The sequence below is a fragment of the Glycine soja genome, chromosome 9 (assembly GCF_004193775.1).
Source record: "Glycine soja cultivar W05 chromosome 9, ASM419377v2, whole genome shotgun sequence".
NCBI classification, from domain to species: domain Eukaryota; kingdom Viridiplantae; phylum Streptophyta; class Magnoliopsida; order Fabales; family Fabaceae; genus Glycine; species Glycine soja.
In genome coordinates this window covers 27,406,213-27,432,215 of record NC_041010.1, presented here as the reverse complement: position 1 = coordinate 27,432,215, position 26,003 = coordinate 27,406,213, and the positions used below count along the sequence as shown (strand labels likewise).

At 33.1% G+C, this 26,003-nt stretch overlaps 2 protein-coding genes across 3 annotated transcripts; one reads left to right on the top strand and one right to left on the bottom strand.

Annotated features, from left to right (window-relative positions):
• The first annotated feature begins 3,136 nt into the window (after positions 1-3,136).
• LOC114425859 (chitinase 2-like) lies at positions 3,137-4,306 on the top strand. The gene has a single exon (XM_028392822.1). The coding sequence runs from the start codon at positions 3,146-3,148 to the stop codon at positions 4,079-4,081; it is 936 nt and encodes a 311-aa protein (XP_028248623.1). The 5' UTR covers positions 3,137-3,145; the 3' UTR covers positions 4,082-4,306.
• Positions 4,307-21,507: 17,201 nt separating this feature from the next.
• LOC114367980 (myosin-binding protein 3-like) lies at positions 21,508-25,408 on the bottom strand. Of its 2 annotated transcripts, XM_028325287.1 has the most exons (5): positions 24,268-25,408; positions 23,887-24,123; positions 23,630-23,776; positions 22,207-23,381; positions 21,508-22,098 (listed from the first exon to the last, which is right to left on the bottom strand). In XM_028325287.1, exons 1-4 carry the CDS (start codon positions 25,211-25,213, stop codon positions 22,240-22,242), a joined length of 2,472 nt encoding a protein of 823 aa, XP_028181088.1. In that variant the 5' UTR covers positions 25,214-25,408; the 3' UTR covers positions 21,508-22,098; positions 22,207-22,239. The 2 variants fall into 2 exon arrangements, with proteins under 2 accessions (XP_028181088.1, XP_028181087.1); XM_028325286.1 differs by having other exon boundaries at positions 23,887-25,407.
• Between the last annotated feature and the right edge of the window lie 595 nt (positions 25,409-26,003).

Here is a 26,003-nt window from a genome sequence, read left to right as displayed (position 1 = left end):
TTTGGTGGGAGCTTATTATGCTGGTGAGTCGTGAAGCATCTTAGGTGGCACAACAACACAAACAGCTGCCTTTGGCCCTGTGCTAGCCATAGAGCAATAAAGTGACTAAGTTTTATTTTTTATTTTTAATACAAAAGACATTTTAATTACAAAAATAAATCAGCTAATTTGATCCGGGCCCACTGACCAACAGGTTAGGCTAACCTGTGTTGCTCATTTGACAACTCTAGATAATATATAGAGATTCAGAGAAGATGAGAAAAAGAAAAAAAAATTATTTAAATTATTTAAATATAATAAATTATTTCCCTAACTATTCCTCTGCTATGAAATTAATTACATTAAGTTATATTAAATTTTGCTCTCGTTTCCTTTTACCAAAAAATTATTTGATAGATATTAATTAAATTCTTAAACAATTTAGATCTAGTAGATAAATAAAGAACTCCCCAAATTAATTATCAAAATGTGTTTGGATTTATAATGTCATTTCTCTATGACTAATGACGAAAAATGTATTAAGTACATCTTTTACAAAGGCAAATTAATAAGAATGATTTAAATTACTTGTTTTTGAGCCAATGCTAAAATAAAATCCTGAAGAATTGACATTTTTTCCAATTGATTTTTAACTTTTCAAACAAAGAATAAAAATGGTAATTAGCTCAAGTTACGCTGTTGCGTTATCTCATTTTAATATGTCCAACATGAAAACATCAACAAATTTCATTGAGGTTATGTAGTGGGAATCAAAACTACACGGTAGAGTCATTAGAGTGAATAGTGAATAGTAAATACCACAAAAAATAATTTAAACGTTACCTATTTTGGGATGAGTTGGAACAGAAAAAAAAAAAGATAAATAAGAAAAAAAAATAAAAAAATGATAAAATAATAGAAAGAAGATGGAAATGAAATGAAAGAGAAAATAAATATAGATTTATAATAAACCATAAAATTGAGAGCAAATATATAATATTCGTCAAGGAACAACATTTTGGCATGTCCCGCGAGTGCCAATGGCGGGTCTCTCCTCTCTCCCTATCTTGCTAGCACCAATGGCGGGTTTCTCTTCTCTCTCCTAGTCAGCCTTGTCCCGCCAGTACGAATGGTGGTATGGGCTTCTTCATCTCTCCTAGTCAGACCCCGTCCCGCTGCTGCCAATGGCGACATCGCCGTTCCTGCCATTACCAGTGGCGTTACAAGCTTCACACCAGTAACAATGACGGCACCTACGTAAATAACAGATTCCCCTGCAATTTGTTTTAAAAAAGACCCTATTTAATAAATTGTTTTCAAAATAAGCCTCCTACAGTAAATTTGCCTTGAAAAAGGCATCAATTGAAAGAGGCATCAATTTCAGGGTTAAGACATTTTGTCATCCAAGACAATTTAACTTAAGGATATTGCCGTGTACCTCCCGTACGTCCAAACAGCAATTCCTCTATTTTGTAACTTAGGCCCTTGTATTGTTTTTTTCCTACATCTTTTTGTTTTGGGGGATATATTCTTATCCGCCTACACCTTTCTATTTCTCTTAATTAATTATTTTTTACCTTTCACTGATTTATATTTTTAAATTTTTTAGGGATATGATAAATATATTTTTTTGTATAAAAAGTATAAGCAACTTCAGGTATATATGATAAATTGTACAAATAGTATATTTTTAATTTATGGTTCACTATTTCTCTCAAAAAGAAATTTATGGCTCACTATAAAATTCTTTACTAATGGCTCAATAATGTTTTATTTTAGTATCAAAAGTATTTTTTTTATAAACTTATATTATAAATTTGATTTTTTTATTATCAAACATGAAGATATTTTTTTATTTTACTTTTCCTTTTCATTGGCTTCTCGTGACATATCATTTTGCCATTATTTAATACTTATTTTTATTTTTAAAATTATCAATTATTTTTAACTTTCCTTTTTATGTTGAATAATTTTTTTCTCAGTATTATGTTTGACTATTATTAACTTTTTTATATTATTTTTGCAAATATGAACTACTTTTACTCTTCAATTAATTACTTTTAATTTCTTAAATTGGCTCATTTCCTCTAAATATAAATTATTTTCTCACTTATTTAAATAAAATATTTATAATTTTACATATTTTTCTTTATATTTATAAAAATTATTTAAATTAAAATATGCATTCTATACACAATAAAATACTTGCTAGCTATAATAACAAATTCTTAATATATATTAAATTAAAGTTAATCTCTTTTATATTTTAAAATAAAATTTCACGTTAGAAAACTGAATTCAAAATTACTTTACGTTATCTCGTAGAGTGTTTTTAGAACCAAATATTTTAAAAATTTATTTATTTTTTAAGATATATATATATATATATATATATATATATATATAATTAGTTATAGAATATAATTTTACTTGAATTTTTTATGGGATTGGACATGACCCAACTAATATGTAAGTTTTGGCAAACTTAGACTTTCAATATTTTTTCTTATAAATGGCATCAATAGAACATTTTCATGAAATAGATTATACATATGTACAAATTTTTATTCAACTCAAGTTTACTGATGCATTCCGCCACTTTATTTATTTTATTTAAAATATAAATAAATTCATATTATTAGATTATATATATATAATTATATATATATATACATACATACATACAAATATCTAAATTATTTTTAAAAAATTACGCATAATTATAAGAACAACATCACTTCATTAAATTGATAATATACTCATAATTTATATAAGAAAAATATAAATATGTCGATTTACTAAAAGTTACGTGCATCTCGTTGCATATAATAATCATGTCAAATTTTATATTCTAGTTGTCTATGGATAAAAAAACTCAAACTTAATTGAATGGAGGTTTTCTACTGCCAAAAGAAACAAAATAAGAGCTTCGGCCAAAGCTAATTAAAATTGTCGATCAATTTCAACGTTTCTGAAATATAATCAATGAAGGACGACCATATGGGCACGAACATGCATCGAATTTTATATTTTGCACTTCATTTTCCATTCTCAACATTCATATATACTCTATCCATTATATATAAGCGTACCAAAACAATGCATCATCACCAAGCATAACATTAACACAGCCTTTGAACTCTAGCTTAATTTTCTTAGTGACGTGATGACGATGGAACTTTTTCCCACTTCCAAGCTTTGCACTCTTAAACCTTTCTTCCTCATCTTCTTACTACTACTCACATCAACCCATGCAACCCCCTCCTCAAGCTCAAACTTATTTCGAGAATACATTGGAGCTGAGTTCAACAACGTTAAATTCTCTGATGTTCCCATCAACCCAAGTGTCCAATTCCACTTCATTCTCTCCTTCGCAATCGACTACGACACCTCATCATCCCCCTCTCCCACCAATGGAAAGTTCAACGTCTTTTGGGACACCGACAACCTTAGCCCCACCCAAGTTTCTGCCATCAAGAGAAAAAACTCAAACATCAAAGTAGCCCTAAGTCTCGGAGGGGACAGTGTCGTCGGAGGTGGCAACGCTAACTTCAATCCATCTTCCATTGATTCGTGGGTTTCCAACGCGGTTTCTTCACTCACAAGCATCATCAAAGAGTACAACTTGGATGGAATTGACATTGACTACGAGCATTTCAAGGCAGACCCTGAAACCTTTTCTGAGTGTCTGGGAAGGCTAATCAAAACCCTAAAATCCAATGGGGTCATTTCTTTTGCTTCTATTGCTCCATTTGACGATGACCAAGTTCAGAGTCACTACTTGACCTTGTGGAAGAGTTACGGGAACCTCATAGATTATGTTAACTTCCAATTTTATGCGTATGATAAGGGCACTACCGTGGACCAATTTATTGGTTACTTCAATGCACAAAGTTCAAACTATAACGGTGGAAAAGTCTTGGTGAGTTTCAGTACTGAAGGGAGTGGTGGGTTATCCCCAGATGGTGGGTTCTTCACGGCTTGCCATACACTAAAGAGTCAGCAAAAACTCCATGGTATCTTTGTGTGGTCTGCTGATGACTCGATGTCAAATGGTTTCCGCTATGAGAAGCAATCACAGGCCCTTTTAGCTTTACCTTAGTAAATTGAAGTAAAGTGGTATGTTGAAGAACAACTTTAGTATATATGTATTGGTACTCTTGAGACTCGGTATATGTTGTGGATGTATGCATGCATGATGATATCTATTGTTAGATAATATTAGATATATTAGCTAAGGAAAGTTTAGTCGTTCCATCATTTATATATTACTCTTTTGTGTCTTGTATTATACATACTTCACAGATTGCTAATGTTATAGAACCCTAGCTCCATTTCTTCTTCTCCACTATGTTTCTTCTCTTCTCTATGTTAACATGGTATCAAAGAGTTTGGTTCGTGATTGGGAGTTACTGTAGCGATGTGCACAACTTTTATGGGGTTAAAAATTGATTTGTTCAACCCAATTTGTGACCCTGTTCCCAACCCAGTTTGCGATCCAGTTTTGTCGCATCTACCTCTATGGTTTCGCAACCCCAACTTCGTCACGCTTCCAGTTCGTGCATCATCTAATTGTTGCAATCCTCTATGTTCTTTTGTAGCTTTGTTTCTATTCCGACTTAGTGGTTCGACAATCTGTTTTGCTGTGTTTTTTTTTTTGTTGCACTCTGTTATTATTTTGGTCAGCCAAATATGGTGGGTGAGAAAGATGATTCTCTTCAATCAATTAGTGTATAGTTGAATGGACAAAATTATTCATATTGAAGCTATGTAATGAAAAATTTCTTGAAAGACAAGACAATGTGAGATTATGTTGATGGAACTTTTGCTAAGCCTCAACATGAGCAGAATGCGAAACCTGCAAAGGAGTTGGAAACTTGGGAAGTCAACAACTCAACGATTATTACTTGGACCAATAATTATATTTCAAAATCGATAGGGATGCAACTTGTAAAGTATGATTTGGCTAAGGCTATTTGGGACCATTTGAAAATGTTGTATGTACAGTCTAATTTTCCAATACAATATGTTTGAACTCTAGGATAGTCCCGAACTTTATCGGAAAGTGTACCGAGTCGTTAAGTAATAACAAAACGGTAAGAAACCGAGTATTGAACTCAGGGAACTTGTTTTATTTGGTAAAGTTTCATTCAACAAGTAGACATTGATATAAAGCCATGTAAACAAAATTAAATCAAAGATGTATGTACTGTAAATCTAAAAGAACTACAAATGCGCTTATCAAAACAGGAGAGAAAACAGATGATTAAAACGTTGGGTCCTTCTACTGAACGTTTGATGTAATTAAAATATTAATCTCTATTTAATGTTATTTCCGTGTTCTATGCTAAGGACTAAAATACCAAACATCGATTCCTCGCGTGAATGGACTAATTCTAATTAAACCTCGTTCTCGGATGTCTCGTCGAACTTAGCCTAACCGAACAACATTACAATCACAACATATCAAAAACTAAAACCCTACACTCTATGTCTAGTAATGCAGTTATCTAGCCCTGCTCTATCCAGTTCAAAGGATTAATACATTTTCCAATGCTAAAAATCCTAACTTTATACACCAATGGGTGATCAGACCAAAAACATGCAATAATTAAGTGTAGATAGAAGCAATGAACACATAAAACAACTTTCAATAGATAGTTAAGAATTTACATCATGTTCCAGCAGAATTTCCCAACAGAGATACTTAGTCTTCCATCATAAGGCAACACCTTCCAGCTACAAGATGAGGGTTTAAGAAGAAAATAACATATTACACAATGGTGGGGATGTCTCCTCCACCTCTAGGAACCTAGAAATTACTCCTAAACCTAAGATCCTCTTGAAAGCTAAGGTTTTTGGCTTCCTTGCTCTGTTTTTTGCCTCTGTTATGCTCTCTATGTTCTAATCCATGCTCTATGCTTGATTTTTCTAACTTCAGCCTTAAAAAGGACTTTCTGTCCTCGAAGGCTTGCTTAGTGCCATTTTTGCGCTTAGCGCAAAAAGAGACAAATGTCTCGCAGAGCGAGTTGATGATGCACTGAGCGCGCAGATGCTTCTCAAATTCTCCTCCAGATTCTCCCAACTCGCTAAGCGGGCTGAGTGCCTCGCTTAGTGCATGACTCTCGCTAAGCGCACAAGCCTCGCTTAGCGAGACACCAGCTGCTAGCCTTCACAAATTTCATCCTATTTACTTGAAATTGAAGTTGAAACACATTAAATTCATAATGTTGGGCATTTCTACTGAACAAAATTAAGCTAAACCTAAAAATATGTACAAATCTACAAAAAGAACCATAAATTGGGGGAAAAGACAAACATTTTATAACACTTTTCTATACAAAAGTTAGTCGTAAATGACGACTAACACAATACTAGTTGGAAATTGATATTCAAGCTCTTAAGTAGATAACATGAGCATTCACAAATTCTATTATGTTATGTCTAATTTTTGGGGTCAATTGGATCTTAATGAACCTGCATAATTGCAAGCACTCAAAGCGTATACTGAATTTAGAGAGCTACAACATTTGGTTCAGTTTTTGTGGCCCTTCAAGATTATTTTGAGGGGCTTTATGAGATGATATTACATTGTTGTCCCCTTCCCAATGTTGATGTTGTAGTTAATGAGCCATTGGTAGAAGAAATATGACTTAAGTCCAACTCTGGTTCTGACAAAGGAATTCTCTACCCCTCCATCAGTTTTTGTTGTTTAGTTTAACAAAAGTAAGTCGCAAGGAAAAGTTGGTCATGATGAACACAATTACTATAAGGGGAATGATAATTGGAAAGCACAATGTCCAAAATTGTTGAAGTCACATCAACAATCTCCATGGTGTCCTCCTCATAATTAGTCAAACCAAAGAAGCTTTAAATCTCTGTCATCCAATGTTGTTGTTCCTGGTGCTAGACACACACATCCACTTTTGATGCCACTTCACAAGTAGATCTTGCAGAATAGATTCAAAATTTATTGTTACTCTATCACATGCAATGTTTGCCTCCACCTTAAAAGGTTTGTCTTTCCCTAGTTTGTCAAGTATGTCATCATCCATTTGGATTCTTGATTCTGGAGCATCACATCACATGCCATATGATCCTAAGTCTTGTGTCTTTAAATCCTATCTTGTTTATATCAATCATAATTGCTGATGGTACCCCAATGCCATTAGCAGGCATTGGATTCATCTCCATATCTAATTTGTCCTTTTTGAATGTTTACTATATTCCTAAGCTCATTTTGAATCTTGCCTCTGTTGGTCAACTATGTGATTCTAGTTATTCAATATTGTTTTCTTCCACTAATTGTTATGTGCAGGATCCACAATCGGGGAGGCTGTTTGGGATAGGGCGTAAACATAGGGGACTCTATATGTTGGATGAGTTGAAGGTTCCAGATGTTGTAGGGTACACTATTGATCTATCATCTTTTTATCTGAATTCATCATCATCTAGTTTCTATTTATGGCATTCGTGTCTCACACATGTTTCTTCCTCTAGATTAAAATACTTGGCTTCTACTAGAGCTTTAGGAAAGTTACAAACCAATGATATTTCTAATTATTGTGGTTGTAAACTTGCTAAATTTCCTGCTTTACCTTTTAGCAAGAGTGTTTCAACCTCTTATGCACCCTTTGACTTGGTCCATTTTGATGTATGAGGTCCCTCATTGATTCTAACCAAATGTGGATCTCGATATTATGTATCATTTATTAATGATCATACTCATTATTGATGGATTTCTCTTATGAAACATCATTCTAAATTTTTTTTATATTTACCATATGTTTTGTGCTTTGGTTAAAACTCAACATAGTATTGTTATTAGGTGTTTTCGATGTGATTTGGGTGGTGAGTATTGATGCAATCCTCCCAAGGAGGAGACCTATCACCAGAGCCATGACTAGAATACTCCAGGAAGATTAGGCTAGGGATATAGGAGAAGGCCCTAGGGTTCTCATGAGCCTTAGGGTAGATTTTTGGACCCATGATCTAAGTATGAGCCTACTTATCTTTGTACATATTAGTTTAGGGTTTCATTATTTTTTTGGGCATTGTATTTAGGACTCCATAGTGTAGGGAGGATATCCCACAAGTTTAAGATACCCTAGTCATGTAGGATTTTTTAGCCCTTGTATTTTAGGTCACCTAGACTAGTTTTTGTATTTGGGGTAGTTTTTTAATTTCATATGCATTAAGTGCACTATTTGATGTGTGTGTTGGGAGAGAAATTTAAATGAATTGGGGAATAAAATGGTTGTGAGAATAAGAAAGACAACATGGTATTGATCCTTGGGAAATTTAAAAGGATCACCAGTATCCATGGGAAAATGATCCTACAAGGTCTGATTGATCTCACTCATATTGATCATTTTCCCATGGATAGTGGTGATCCAAATAACTTTGAGGTTGAGACTTTCCAGGTTGAAACTAGTAGTTCTATAAATCAAGATGTCCCCATGGCTTCCAAATAACCTCCCTCGGTTGTTGATCCTGCTCCTCCTATTATCCTCCACTTGTTTGTAAGTCCATTAAATCACCAAATTTTGTTTACTCCATTTATTCTACTTCTTTTGCTTCTTTCCTAACCCCCATTCACAATTTGTTTGAGACCTCTTCTTACAAAGAGGCTATTGTTGATCCCTTTTGGCAACATCCTATAGGTTTTTCTCATAATCTAAGGGAGGTGTTTAAGTTAAAGAAGACTTTTTGTGGCCTCAAACAAGCTCCATGAGCTTGGTTTGAGAAGTTCTCCATTGTCATTGCATCTCGGCTTTTGTTCTAGTGATTATGATTTTGCCTTGTTTTTGAATATCACTCCTCATGGTTGTATTATGCTCTCCTTATATGTTGACAACATTATTATCACAGGGGATGATGTGGATGGGATTGCAAAGTTAAAAATGCAATTAAGAAGAAAGCTTGAGATGAATGATTTAGGTTCTCTTCATTATTTCTTGGGGATTGAAGTTGCCTATTCTCCTAGAGGTTATCTTCTCTCTCAATCTAAGTATATTGTCAACGTTCTTGAACATGCTTGTCTTTCTGATACTCGAACAATAGACACCCCTCTTAAGCTCAATGAAAAATGTCTCCTTTGATGGTGTCCCTTTACCTGATCCCACTTTGTATTGTACTATGGTTGGAAATTTGGTGTATGTCACTATTAATAGACCTAATATTGCTTATGTTGTGCATGTTGCCAGTCAATTTGTTGTTTTTCCTACTACAATGCATTGGGAAATTGTTCTTCGAATTCTTAGATATCTTTGAGGCACTCAATTTCAAGGTCTTCTCTTTCCCTCATCTTTTTCTTTTGTAGTTGTGTGCTTACTCTGATGCAGATTGGGTTGGTGACCCCATCGATTGTAAGTCTACCACAGGTTTTTGCATTTTCTTAAAAGACTCTCTTATCTCTTGTAAGAGGAAGAAAGAAGACATTCTCTCTCGTTCTTCTACAGAAGCCAAATATCGTGTCATGGTTTTTGCATTTTCTTAAAAGACTCTCTTATCTCTTGTAAGAGGAAGAAAGAAGACATTCTCTCTCGTTCTTCTACAGAAGCCAAATATCGTGTCATGGCTTTTACCACTACAAAGGTAGTTTGGTTCACTACTAAAAAAAGGCTTTCTACATCGCTCCATTAACATCGATTATTTCAAAAACCGATGCTAACGAAAGCGCGGTGGCATTTTTGTAATTAAATGGAGTTACTTAACATCGGTTTTAGCAAAGCCGATGTTAACTACTTCATGTTAACATCAGTTATTTAAAAAACCGATGTTAACATGATGTTAAGATGAATATGGTAACATCGGTTTTGGCAAAACCGATGTTAACTTCATAGAGTTAACATCAGTTTGGAGAAAGCCGATGTTAAGGAGTTGATCTTAACATCGGTTTTTTTAAAAAACCGATGTAATCTATTTGATGTTAACATCGGCTTTTCCAAAACCGATGTTAACTATATTCAGTTAACATCGGTTATCCTTAAAAAAACGATGTTGTTATGTTTATAAGTTAAAACTTGACATTTCACAACCCGCGCGCTCGAAAACCTTGCCCTCCCTCTTCTCTTTGTCCTCCTTCTTGAAATCGCTCTTGTCTTTTTCCTCCCGCCTGAAATCTTCCGAAAACCGCTCCCTCGACATCCACATTGTCCCACATTATTTTCAATAGTGCCGGAAACCCCTCGCTCGAACCCACAAAACCCCCTACACTGCTCTTGGAAGTGTGGCTCGAAGAGAACCCTACATACACTCTTGGTACTAGGGTGCTGAAACACTCATGGGTGCTTAAAGCTTAAAGCTTTCTCCGCGAGGTACGTAGGTCAACTTCGTGTATGCTAAGTTTCCATGGGTGTTCATGTTTTATTGATGATAATAATAATAATACGTCTTCAATTGTAGTATTGCTGATTGAGGTACGAGGAAAGCTTCAAGTTTCATGCCATTTTGTTAGATCTCACAGCCATTGTCACTGTTTGGGTTTGAGGTAAGCTTGGTCTCTTTTTCATTTGTAGTATAGTTTACTCTTTTTCACTGCCATTGTCTCTGTTTCAGTGGGTGTTCACTCTTTTTCATTGTCACTGCCATTGTCACTGTGTGTAAAAGTAATATAGTTTACTAATTTGTCCTGTACTTTTTTGTTCAATGTTGTAAATAGTGGTTAGGTATGAAGTGACTGATTGGGTTAGTGAAAATTGATTGGGTAGGGTCTGAGCAGAAAGATGGTCCATCTATTGTTTGCGTTGCTTTTTCTAGTTTCTTCAGCAATTTTCAGGTATCCCATTTCTTCAATTTTTGAATCTTTGATACTAGTTTACGTGTGTGAACTGCAATGCATTGATTGTTGGTGTTGCTGCAATGTTTGAATGTTTTGATGTAATTGCTAGGATAGCAATAACTCCGGTAAGGCTACCTACTTTGCTGCTTTTGTTCCTCTGGTCAATTGCTTGAGTCTTTTGGTCAATTATGTATATTAGAGTTGTAGGCAATTGATGAATACTAAAGAAATGAAGAGAAAATGCTTGACTCTTTCTCATCATGCTGATGACACTAGTTTGTAGGTTCAATATCCTTTAGACTTGATAACATCCCATATTTGTAGCCCATCAGAAGCATAAGGATAGTCCTCGATCAAAAGTCGAACTCCATGGGGAGCAGATGGATCCTTAACAGCAACTCCTCTAAAGGATCAAACCTTGCTTCATGAAGATTGGTTAGTCTTTCCACTAGGCTGCCATTTGTACTCAGAAACAACATTGCTAGCTTTAGAGCCTGGCCCATGCTACATGAAACTTGCTATCCCTTTCAAGAGTTCCATATCAAACTCGCTCATTTATTATTATCTTTTTCAAAATCTGCTACTTTCACCATTGCATGAGAATTTAAAAATTCACCACATTCATTGTTTTGATTGATGTTTAGCGTTTCTCCTCCTCCATCTCCATATCCACCTTTCCTTCAAAGCTTTGAGATTTTAGTTCATACTCTTTTGGTTGTCCTTTGTAAATACATCAGTTAACTTCTTTTTTTATTAACCATGTAACTCACCCCATCATATTTTAAGCATGTTCCATGTTCCAAGTTCCAATCCATTGATGAATAGCAAAGAGTAGTAACACCCTTTAGGGAGGGTAACTTCGTGTTTATCGCTCAACCACGAAGTAGCCTTTAGTTGTACCTACGAACTCTGTGGTAAAGAGCTAATTGCTCCAAGCATCTTGCTCATGCATGTTCATAAAATAGAAGGGCCTTACCATGAGCAAATTAAGCCAGGAGATAGGGTGATAAATAAAGAAGAAAAAGAAACAAGTTATTAAAGAAGCAGCAAAGACCCAGAATAAAATGAAACCAAACAAAACTAATCGTCCAACATTAGGTTCTCCAGTCACAATAACACTAATACCATTGCCAAAGAAAGTTGGAAAACATTGGTTTACTGAACTATATGGTCTAAATCCATATTCAATTCTCAGACCCCAGAAAGAAACTAAACACCGTCCTTTAAATGACACTATAAAATAGCTAACAGACCCTTCACCATTGTCCAATGTGATAAAGAAGGAACAACTCTACTCTTTCTTGGCCTGAAGCCCTTTTTTCTTCTTATGTCATTAATGACTTTTTATATGATGCATTCATGTGTTCCCCCGTTGTATGCACTTTGTGATTTCTTTTGTCTTTTTAATTTACTATCAAACACAAAACTACAGCTGAATCAGAACAAGAAACTGTTTCCAACACAAAAGACTAGAGCTGAATCCAAACAAACAGAAACAATCATGGCTAGAAATAAAAATAAATAAAATAAAATTAGATTGATGGAAAATTTGGGACTGCTATTCGTTTGTTGGCGAGACTGAGAATGAGGTGACAAAGTTAATTTCAGGCTTATTAGACCAGCCTGGGCTTTGAAATAGGCTAGGTGAGGCCTTAAGAATTGGTCCATAACAAGCGTTGGTCCCTAGGAGGTAAAAACCTTGATTTATTTTAAACACTAAATTGATCAAATTTACATTTTATAAAAACTAATTAAAAGTGTAAGTTTATAAAATTTGGCAAACAAGCCAAAGACTAGAGAAGGTAGGTATATAAGTGACTTACATACTAGGAAAAGATAATAAATTAATAAGTAATTATTGAGTCATTAAATTAACCTAGCTAATATTCTTATTAACCTAATTTTTATTTTGCTCAACTTCTTCTAACTAACCTAATAATATAAGGCTATGTTGAACTCGTTATTATTTTTATTTTGCTCAACTTCTTCTAACTAACCTAAAACTTGAATAAATAATGGACCTAAAATTTTCTCAATATTTGTGTTATTTATGTTGAATTTAAACCTGTTTAACTCCTTATTATTTAGAACCACAAATGTTGATAACTAATTATTGTTTAATAAACTATTGTACCCAAAGATATATCACTGTCATTTTCTTTATTAAGTAAGTGGTAGCAAAGTACTGTGTCATATCTAGTCTTATATAGCAAGTAAAAAATTACTTGAAATATAGGTATGATAAGTGATGAGTTGAATGCAGATGTACTTGAAATATATATCCTTCGACTTTTCGTGTAGTGTGTCATTTTCGCTTCTTTCTTTAGTCTTAAGGTTTTGAGTGTCTCTTGCTGGAAGAGACGAGGTCCATGGGTCTGCTGAACTAGTAGGTGGGGGTGGTGGATGATTTGTTAGATTCATACTCTTTTCTCATTTTTAAAACTGTTTTGAAATTAGTATTACCAAAAAAAAAATCTTTTGTTTATATTATTCTTTAAACTTGTTTTACAAAATAGTTTAACAAAATCAAACAGACCTAAATGGTAAGTTTTCTTTTGTTTGTTTTGATGTTTGAAATTCTTTCAAGAGTAATAATATACAAATTATTATTTTTTTATTTCAAACATCCTACAAATATTTTTCATTTCTCTTTATCTTGGGTGTTTATTGAAGTGTTTAAAATAAAAAATGATTTGTGTATCATTATTTTTTCTTGTTCAAATTGAAAGAATCTAAAACTTTTATATCAAAATGGATAAGATTTGTAGCTTGAGACGATAATATTTATTTGTTCTGTTTTCATAATTTTATAGAACAAATGATCAGTAAAGTAGTGTAACAATATTTTTTTATTTTTTACTTTTAAGACTAGATATGACACAGTAATTTTTGGTTCCTCTGATCATGTTCATATCCACCCAAGCATGAGGGAAGTAAAGCGTTTGCTCAAGGCTCCCAAAATAACTAATTTGATCATTATTTTCTTACTTGTTGTCCACTGTAGCATAATCAATTAGAGAGAGAGAGAGAAGTCTATGTATCCATAATCAAGGTAGTAGCAGTAGTAGTAGGAACACCCAAACGGTAGAGTAGTGAATGAAATTAGGGAGAGGAGAGGACGAAGGGCTTGTCCTTTACAGATGTTAACCTCCTGCCCCTAGGATGTGCTGTAAAAAAAGGAGAGAAGAGATGGTGGGAGTGCCGTAAGAGAAGATTGTGAGGGAAGATGGTAGGTAGGTAATTTTACCAATGTTGGGGGATGAGATTTGGGGGTGAGACTAGAAACCCCCAACTAATTAAACTAGAGTCACTTTGGTTCAATTCTATATTTAATCTAAGCCACTTATGTATGACAGGCCACTTTTACTAGTAACAACACCTATTTTATTAAACTAATTAAGACACAATTTATTATCCTTTTAGTTATTCTAAGTACTAATATAATGTAAACAATTTATTCTAAGATTCCCATAAATAGACTTTCTCACGAATCGCATTTTTCGAATATAAAAAAATTTCTCCCTTACCAAATGCATCCTCAATGTTGAAAAATCTCTTTATTTCCCTTTCAAAGAAACACGTCAAAATGTGTCAATACAATTGTTTTTGGATTCAAGTGTGTACGTCAATACAATTGTTTACAGATGCATATGTTCTAGTTCCTGTACCCACTGATGAGGTTTCCTTAGTGGGGCAGATACTTCACACCTTCCTTGTTTGGTCAACACATATGGTCAAGTCTTTATCACAACAGATACTTTACTCTTACTATATGTTTCTTATTTTTAAATTAATTCATTCAGCGTGTCTCAAATCAGGCCATTTTACTTTGTTTAATGAACAGGTAGCTGTGTCTTCGGCAAAACCACCTCCAAAGCCCGATCCGGAGGTCGATGATCCACTTTATCTGATGACATTGACCATCTCAGAACTTTTCTTGAGGCCTTATCAGGTTACATGGGATGCCACCGTGTTCGGGGTCTTTAATCCAGATTTCCCACTCTACATAAAGCACAAAGACCTCTTCGAAATCGCACACGGTGGTCAATATCTCAGCATATCAGTGTTACAGTTGTGGATTCTGTAAGTCATTTTATATTACTTTTAATTACCTAAGTTATTGCTTTCAATTCATAAATATTTAACTTTGACTTAACATAAACAGGCATCTCACTGAAACATGTATGCGAGCGGGGAATTCTAATATCTATGGATTCCTCGAGCCACAGTCCATTCAGAGGTATGGGCAATCGCAGTTTGAGTCTAAAAGTTACATAAAGACTTGGATGCAGAGTTCAAAACGCGATGTCTATCTTGGAGCCTACCTAAATGGGTAAGTCACACAAAATAACTGAATTTAATTAATGTTTACTAATATACTAACCCATATTCGTCTCCGCTGCAGCGGACACTAGCAGATGGTGGTCATCCTGCCCAAGGAACACCTAATTGTCTGGTTTTGTTTATTGCATAACAGGCCAGACAACTACCTTAAGGGGATTATTAAGAGGCTAGTGTTCTTTTCAATACATTTTCATTGAAATACCTCAACGTACAACACCAGTTTTTAATTGTTACTCATTTGGAATAGTGCTTTAAAAGGTCTTGATGATGCTCCACAGCCTAAATCAAAGGCTCCTACTAGGTGGATTGTCGTCAAGGTACGTCATTTACATAAAACTTCCACTTATATATATTTCTTATGTGTCTAACACTAGTTGTTTAATTAATATCCAAATTTCATTATGTATTTAGTATAATAGACAAAAAGGAAGTACTGAGTGCGGCTACTATGTCATGCACTGGATGTCCACCATCATTTTAGGAACTTTTAGGAATAACTGGGAAGCGGTACGTTTATTTCAAACAAATTCAATTTTTTTATAATTTGTATTACATTATTAACTTATTATGATTTATTTCATCATGCAGTATTTTAACGATCCTAGACCAATGGAGCCAGAGAGATTAAAGGCGTTGCAGATCCAGTGGGCACAGTATTATCTCTGAGTTAAAGATCAGACCTAGGATTTATGGACATTAACTTTAGCTTAGTTTACTTTGGTTTAACATTTTTGACGTTTCCTATGTAATTTGAACATTGAATTCATTTGTTGATTGTTCTTTATGATAAATGAATTATTCGATGTTTATTATGATTAAAGCTGCTTGAAACCAAAATAAAATGTTTATTTGCTGTGAATTGGGTCTAAAATTGAATTTTACAGGTACAATTTTGGGTTTATTGTAAAAACATAAAGTTTATATAAAAAAAAACTTGAAAACAACATCGGTCATTAACAAAAATCGACGTTAATATAGTAAACAACATCGGTTATTTACAAAAACCGATGTTAACTTTTGTATATTAACATCAATTATTTGTAAATAATCGATGTTATATACAAAGAACTACACCAAATAAGTGTATGCGTCATCAGCGTTGACATCAGTTTTCTAGAAAAACCGATGTTAATGTAATATATTAACGTCGGTTTTTGTCAATAACCGATGTTAATAAATTACATTAACATCAGATTTTCTAGAAAACCGATGTCAATATACAATATTAGCATCGGTTTTATTACAAAACCGATGTCAACGTTCATCATGCATTCACTTTTTTTGCTGTAGTTCATTGTGTTTAACATCGGGTATTTAGAAAACCGATGTTATTGTATGTATGTTAACATCGGTTTTCCAAAACCGATGTTAACAATGATACATTCAACATCGGCACTTTCAACATCGGTTTTAGAACCGATGTAGAATGCCCTAAATAACCAATGTTGAAAGTGTAATTTCTAATAGTAGTTATGTTGGCTACTCTCTAACATGGGTGTTTTTCTCTCTGGACCCACTTGTATGTACTGTGACAATAAGAGTGTCATCCAAATTGCTCATAATTTGGTCTTTCATGAGCACACAAAGCATATTGAAATTGATTATCATCTTACTCGTCATCATCTTCAACATGGCACCATTACTTTGCCTTTTGTTTCTTCAGCTATGCAAATTGTTGACTTGTTCACCAAATCTCATTCTATTAAACGTTTTCATTTTCTAACTAACAAACTCTCGATGCTTTGTGCTAATGCATCGTGAGTTTGAGGGGGGATGTTAGATAATATTAGATATATTAGCTAAGGATAGTTTTTTTATTTCATCATTTATATATAATGCTCTTTTGTGTCTTGTATTGTTCAGACCTTCCAATTGTTGATGTTATGAAACCCTAACCCTCTTTCTTCTTCTTGACTATGTTTCTTCTATTCTCTATGTTATCATTTTTATCTTAATTGTTAAAAATATAAACTAGTTTCTACATGTGTCACATATTCTCAATTTAGTTTCTCTATATAAAAAATTATTAAGTCATTCTATATATTATATATATATTACCGATTTGGTCCCTGTCATTGTTAATCCCTTTAAGTATTTTTAATTTAGTCTCTATTTGTAGGAACCCTTGATTTGATCCTGAAGAACACGCTACACATATAGAGACTAAATTAAGAAAGCACTACATATATATAAACCAAATTAAGAATGTGTAAGGAAATTAATAGTCAACATATGTCGACAAGAGCCAAATTGGTAATGTCACGTATAGTAACAAATTTTCTAATTCTTTTTTTACATATAAAGACCAAATTGAAAATTCGTGACATGTGTAGGGACCAAATTATATATTTAACATATCTTAATTAAACCTTTCCGATTAAACATACTTCTATTTGAATTATGATCCATTTATAATCCAAGTACTTGTGGATTTTGTTTCGGCGTGGTTTACTAGTAAGTCAACAATTTTAGAAAGCATGTGACCAAAAAATTTTGTTTGAGCACCAACCTTTTCTATTTACACTTTTCTTATTTGCTAAATATACTTTTTTTTTATTATTATCATAAATACTCTTTATACTAAAACTGCCCTTTATATAAAAAATGTACAAACCTCATTTTCTATACCCCATCTTATATGTCTAAACCTTTACCTATTTTCTCCCCCCCCCCCTCCCCTTGTTTATCAAAAGTATTAGAATTTTATCGTAGTTTCGTTCCATTACACTTCAATCTTGATACCATGTGTGATCTATGATCAATTTCATCATATCCTTCAATGTCAACATTCTTTGTTATATTTAATTTTGATTGTAATTTCATTATATTTAGCAACATCAGTTATGCACAATGAGGAATCCTATTTTTTCGATCAATTGCAAAAAGTATTTTTCGGAACACTATATTCAATATTCTATAAAGTACTTTTTGGAATATTGATTATATTGTGTTCCAAAAAGTATTTCAAAAAGAACGATTATGTTCCAGAAAGTACTTAATAAACCAATATATGTGTGATATTGAATGAGTTTTAGTCTTGTTTTTGCATGTTTTTTTACATAATTTGTTGGCAAAACTCATGGAATTCTTTTAAGTGTGATGCAAACATGATAAAAGTTGAAAAAGCTAAGAAAAGCTCACAAAAAAGACTATAAAAAAGAGAACTCTGATGAAGAGCACGATTATGTTCTTTAAGACAACAAACGTGCTCATTCCAACACACTCATGCTCTGATTTTCAAGAATTAGGAAACAATGTCAGATTTTTCAAGAACAGTCGTGCTCCTCATACCACGACCGTGCCCATCAAGAACACTCTTAGAACACCCTCATGATGGTCATTCTCCAAATTCCGCAATTGGGCTTTCAGTGGCGTTATTTTCTTGAACTACCATGCTCTTGTCCAACATGATTGTGCTCCCTTCCATGTTAGACACTCTAATTGTGTACTATAAGTAGAAGAGGGGGGGGGGGGGGGGGGGGTAGGTATCCTTTGCTTTGTGTTATAAAATACAACTCTGAGGTTGTTTCTGAGGTTGTTTGCGCCTATGACGGGCTAAACTCCTCTGTTCTAGGATTATGATGTAATATGCAATTGAGTCCCAATTTTATCAATTCAATTTGTTCCCGAATTTGCTATTTAAACTCTTCTTATTTTTTAAATACCATTTTACTTTTTTTTAATATTTATTATCATTAATACTCTTTATACTAAAACAGCCTTTTATATAAAAAATGTACAAACATTATTTTCTATGCCCCATCTTATATCTCTAAACCTTTACCTATTTTCTTCCTCCTCCCTCTTTGTTTATCAAAAGTATTAGAATTTTTACCTTAGTTTCGTTGCATTACACTTCAATCTCGATACCGAGTGCGATCTATAATTAATTTCATTATATTCTTCAAGGTCAACAATCTTCGCTATATTTAATTTTGATTGTAGCCCACAACGTATTTAATTTCATTATATTCAGCCGCATCAATTGTGCACAACGAGGTATGCCATGAACCCTATATTTTCGATCAATTGTGGAAAGTATTTTTCGGAACACTATATTTAATATTTTGTAAAGTAGTTTTCGGAATAGTGATTATATTGTATTTCAGGAAGTATTTCAAAAAGAATTATTATGTTCTAGAAAATACTTTTCCATAATATTGAATAAGGATTTGAAATGTACTTTTTAAAAGAGTGATTATGTTCTAGAAGATACTTTTTAGAATTGATTTTCTTTTACTTTTTTTACTTTGCAATTGCTTTTTCTTCTTCTTTCATATTCATGTAATATTTAAGAAAAGTGTGAAATTGAAAGTTATATAGGTGAATTTAAATATAAAAAAGGTGAGTTGGAGTGTATTTAGTAAATAGAAAGTTAGTTAAATAGTAAAATCCTTAATGATATCATGAGACTTGATTGGGCCTTAATTCACCATTATTATTTATCCAACTTAGTGGTAGAAATATAAAGTTTAAAGAATTTTTTTAATCAACTAATAATAAATGTACAAGATAATAAGTTCTAAAAATAAATATTAAGTGAAATTGAGTGAAATTAATAAAAATGCAACTAATAATAAATGTACAAGATACTAAAAATAAATATTAATAAAAATATAATAACATTACAAATAATAAGTTCTAATCACATCAAAAAATTAAGTGAAATTGAGTGTAAAGTGAAGATTCCATATAGTTAGGGTTTGAATAATTTAAATCTCTAAAACTTATATATAACAAGTATTAATGAGTGGCATTTTTAAGACATTAGACTAACTTACTACCTGAGTAAGGGATACAAGATAATCAACAATAGCCTTGGTTTGGTAGGTGGACGGAGGTATCCACAAAAGTGGAGATACTATGTTACCCAAAGAATGATTTTGTCTTTACAAATTTCCCATTTCAAAATCTTTTTTTTTTCTTGCTCTTCCTTGTAAGAATCTACAAATTTTTCTCTTTAATGAATTTCTTTTTGCCACGAGATACAATTTAGAAAAAAGAACTTTTGAACCAAGATTTTGCAAGATATGTTATGGATCTAGGAGGCAAATATTCAACCAACCTTACTCATTGGAAAAATGGAGTAGCCATAGAGATTCATCGGGAAAATTATGAAATTTTACTGTGGTGTAAATTGCACAGAAAAGAAGAGAAATGTTACACATATGGGTCTTCTTTGCCTTTTAACAGAAATAAAGAATGAATAATGGCATGGAGTTTAAGCTCAAAACGTTACAGGTAGGTAGAGCTATGCATGTTGGAGAATTTTTTTTTTTGAGGTATTGGAAAAAATAAATTATCCAAGCACATTTTTGAATTTCAAGCTAAGATATCTTATATATGAAATCAACATGCTAATTGCTTTTCACCCCAAAAAAGTTGCTCTATTACTTGCCAGTCTTTCTGTGTGATCACATGTCCAATCTCATTAATTTAATAAAGGACTCAATTATATAATTGATTCTTTAATGGACAAAAAATAATAACGGAAATGTTTTAAACAATTAAAAGATTTTAATTTTTTAATAATTGACGAACTCAATTGAATTTTTAATTATAATTAAATGACGAATTATATAATTAAGCTATTAATAAAAATAATTTCTTTTAAAATAAAATAAAATTAAAGTATCAAAAAAAGATTTTTTTTATCCACAGAAATTAAATACTATATCAATCTATTGAGCTAGCTAGACGTCCTTACTAAAATTGTTTAATTTAACTAATATAATAATAACGAAAATAATCAGAGTTTCAAAGTCCACATTTATTTTTATTTAACTTTTTATGGTCGATTAAAATAAAAATTTGCTTCTTATTCTCTCTCTTGTATTGGTTTTGAACATTCATATCTATCACAAGCTTTACAAGTAACAGTAACCAAAGTATTTCCAAGCAATATAAACAAACATTAACTTTTTATATGATTACAAATGAATACATTATACATTTACTTTAGTGTACTGTGTACACAAGTGAGTGAAGTGACTCACCTTTTCACTTTTTCCTGCTTAGAAACAAACAATCCTCTTAGGTGCTTTTAATAATAAAGAACCTAATTAAAGTTTTTTTTTTAAATAATTAAAGTAAACGATTCAACTTTTTGATAATTAAAACATCCAATTAAATTTTTAATTATAACTAAAGAATTAATTGTATAATTAAGCCATTAATAAAAAGTTAATTTCTTTCAAAATAAAATAAAATTAAAGTACCAGAAGAATATAACAAACATAATCTAATATAATCAGAGTTTCAAAGTCCACACTGTTTTAAATTTTTATGGTCCATTAAATTAAAAATTTGCTTCTCTCTCTCATATTGGTTTTGAACATTCATCTGATCATCTCTATCACAACCTTTACAAGTAACAGTAACCAAAGTATTTCCAAGCAATATAAACAAACACTAACTTTTATATGATTACAAATGAATACATTATACATTTACTTTAGTGTACACAAGTGAGTGAAGTGACTCATCCTTTTCCGCTTAGAAACAAACAAACCTCTTGGATGCAATAATGCAAAAAGATGAGAAAGAGAAAAGGAAGAGGCTATTCACCTCTTTATTCTATTCTCTCTTCCCCCCAAAAGGTTAAAAAAATGACAAAACTAGTGGCCCTCATTCTGTCTGTCTAATAAACTAAATCTTGGTACCTGGCCCCAGAATCTTAGTTGGATTTCTCACAAAATACAAGTGCCAGGGTGGCTTCACCTAGGCATGTACAATAACTATATATTTTACCATCATTTTTCCATAAATGTAATGATGCACACATACCACAAAAGTCAGTTTTGTTTATGACCATTGTGGTAACTTGACCATACCATGATTCTTCACTTTCCATCAAGGAACTTTCAATTGTTAGGTTAAGTTGATGTAATGCATTGATATGTCCGCTGTCCATATCTATGTAGGGACAAAAGTGGTGCTTGTGTATGCTTGATTTGCAATTTGTACATCAACTCCAACATAACATATGATAACTACAATTAGCAAGACCTCAATACATCAATAAATGATATCTCAATAGATAAATCAGAGAAATTTATTATTCTAATGTAGAAATGTAGAATGCTGAGTGTCTTACTTACCAATGATCTTTTTGGCATAATTGAGTAGAGTTCTTACACAGAAATATCTCCCATGTTCATGATTCTGAGTTCCACATTCCTAAGATCACGAAGATGTTGTAAAATTTCTTGAATAAGATCTAATCCCTTGTCCCCTTTCCCCAAGGAGCTGATACAGTGCTTTAAAAACTCTCTATCTGCCTCTAGAGCTTGTAGTCTCTCATAAACATGGTCCACCTCTACTTTTACATCAAGTTTTTTCTTCTCTAATTGGACATTTTCATCTGAACTATTTTGCAAGGAAGTAAAATCTAACCCATTACTCATGACCCCGTTTTCTGCTTTTGTACACTTGGTTTTCCTTCCATCTTGATGCTTAGCATTTGCTAATCCATTTACATGAACAATGTAATCATTATGGTCTTGGTATCCATTTCCATTCTCTTCACAAAGATGTTCTATTGATTTAATACCATCAAAATACTCTTCTTCATAATTCAATGTAACAAGCTTTTCTTCCAGCATATTCAGTTGTTCTAGAATTAATAACCTCTCTTCCTCAAAGTTTTCCAATGACTCCTCCAAATATAAGACAGCATCTTCATGAGCATTCTGGTTGCTGAACTCTTGATGGGTATAATTACCATTTTTTTTCTTTAAGTCTCGACTCAAATCAATAGATAGTTCATCACTATCTAAAGCATTGCTACAAGAGGGAGAAGTTCTGCTTCTCATATGACTTTCTCTTCTTGACATCACCATTTCTCTAACCTCATATTCATGAACCTTTTTTCTATATATTTCAACCTCCTTTTCTAGCTCAAGTTTCTCTTTCTCCCTCTTTACCATAAGGTCATTCAAAAGCTGCAAAGCTTCCTGGTCATACTCAGATTGTTCTTCCATCATTCTCTCATACTGCAAAGCTTCCATCTGCATTGCTGCTTTCTCTTCCTGAAGCCTATTTATCACTGCCATTGTTTGATTTGCTGCTATTGCAGATGCACTCCTCTCTTCTTCTAGTTCTGCATATACAACATTTAAGGCCTCCCTTTCAGCTTTCAGTGCTGATTTCAACTTCTCAATTGTTAACTCACCACATTCTATATCACACATGACACTTCCTTCTAATGATTCTTCTGTTCCTGATTCTTTCCTTCCAAGCAGTTGTAGCCTCTTGCGTAGCTGATGCAGATTCTCTGCATAAGTGGGTGTATCAGCCATCAGGAACTGTTTCTTCTTCCATCTTATTAAGCTCCAAATATGATGCAAATGGTCATTTACAGTTTGCATATTCATAACAAGTGTCATTGTTTTAAATTCTTTAATTTCTTTGAATACCTAATTATATATTTTAAAATAAAAAATGAAGGAAAATGGTACAGCTTATAAATATTACAACTGTAATGAACTTGTGAAAGAAAAAAGAAAAACAGTTGAAGCTTACCACTATCATCTTGGATAGTAAAAGTAGTAGAGCTAGAAGGTGGGACTTCTTGTATTTGTTGACTCGAATCCTCAAGAATATCTTGATCTTGAGTTGAGACTTCTGCTTCTAATTCATCACCCCTCATTTGTGTTACACCTTCAGACACTGAAGGAACAGAAAAGTATTAGAACATGGTTTGCACAACCAAGAAAATAGAATAAAAATAAGAACTGACTAGAGTAGTAGACTTATATTGATGAATAAAAAATTGTCACCTTGAGGTACAACTGAACATAATTCCACATCTCTTCTTTTCATGTTTGCTTCAACATTACCATTGATGCTTGAGTCTTCAGTTGATTGAGCAAATTTCATATCTAGGTAGTTTTGCTCCAAATGTTCACTTCTTAACTCAAATCCATTGGCCTTGAACACCTTTGTACACCCTGGATCCGAAAACAGTGACACAGTATCCCCGGAAGTGTGCCAATTCTCAATAACAGGTGCAGACTCTGCACCAGAATTTATATCAAAATCCAAAACAACATCTTCATCCCCACTAAACCCATCATCCCCCACCTTATATCTATGTTGGTTTTCACTTTTTGTAGCAAAGGAGTCACCAAATTCAACAGGAATCAAAAAGCAATCATTACCATGAATGACAAATTCCAAATGTTTGGGTGGAATCTGCTCAGTGTTCTCACTAGTGCAAGAAACTTGATGAGTGGTCTCCTCACAAGGTTGATCATCCCGAGGGACATTCAAAGTTTCCTCTCTAGTTGGTTCTTCTTGCCCTTTCCCTATGCCCAAATCAAGCTTGTAATTTTCACCATACACAGTTTCTTTGCCACCATCACACATAGAACAAACACTAATGTCATCTGCCCCCTTTCCTCCTCCACCAGAACCCTCATTAACATAAAAAACCATGCTGTTTTCCCTGTTTTCTACAATGTTCTGTTCCTCTACAGGATGATCAAGCTCAAAATCATCTCTGTCATGATCTGAGTGATGATGTCCTTCATCAATCTCTGCCTCAACTCCACATTCAGTGATCGAATTCTGTTTCTGGGAATAATCCAAAACCCTCAAAGAAGGCTTGTCTCTAACAAAGTTGACACCACAGCAAGAACACTTCAAAGGCTCCACCCCAGTCTCAAGCACCTTGTTATTATCATCAGCATCATGTATCATACCCTTTTGCTGCATCCATGAAAAGAAGCCAAAGCTCTGAGACAAGTCCACAAAATTTTGGTGACATGAAGATGAGCAATCCTCACACATAGTTTCTGATTCAGCCAGTTTCCTATGATTCAAGCAGAAATCCAGTTTGGAAATCTCAAAAGCATGAGCTTCACACACAAGATCCCTGCAAGAGCCCTTGTTATTTTCAGGCTCTATGATGCGATCAATCCTTGTGCACCATATGCAGGGCCTTTTAAGGCCAAAGTAAATCACAAACTTCATGATCAGATAGGAAAAGAAGGAATTTAGAAGGAGGAGGAAAATCAGAATCCATTCAAGGATTGCATAGACAAGAACCAGGGTGATTTTATTGGTATTTGTAAGCAACATGGTTGCAAATTTGTTGGTAGCCATGGAAACCTTGTTGTTGATATGTACAAAGAAAAGTTACACAGGAAAAGAGATTTTTTTTTTTTTTTTTTTATCAAACTGCAACCTACGAAGGGAGACAGAGAGCAAGATGGGAATTTTAAGACAATATGACAAAATTGTGTAATGTGTATAGTGAATGAGAGAGAATAGAGCAGAAGTAGAGAGCAATAATGGTTTTATTTAGAGTGAGAAAGGTTGCATGAATAGAAATGTGCTTAGAGTCAAAGAATTTTATTTTATTTTCTAACATTATCCTGAAATTTGTGTTTTGGGATCAAAATGGCACTTATGCTAGGGAGTGCATAAAGTGGTTCAGGACCACTGATGATTTTCTTTTATAGAGCTTGGTTTCTGTAAGATTGTTTTCATCAGTTTTTTCAAATTCCTGAGTCCTAAACAAGTTTGGTGAAACGAGAAAATTGTATTTTGATCTCTTTTTTCTTTGTACATTTTCAAACATAACAAAGAAATTAAGAGATGTAATTAATAATTTTATTTATATTAATTTCACTATTATTTTTTTCTTCTAAAAACATGAAAAAACACACTGTCGTGCATGTCGGTTCTTATATATATAGAACCATCCATATTTGAGATTTAATTTAAAAAAGTTATATGATATTAAATCTTAATCATCTATATTTGATTATATGATTCAGATTTAATCTTCTACTTTTATATAAGATATTTTTTTTTCATATAATTTCTTAACATTAAATCTTGACCTTCTAGTTATATGATCCAGATCTAATCATCTCTCTCATATAACTTT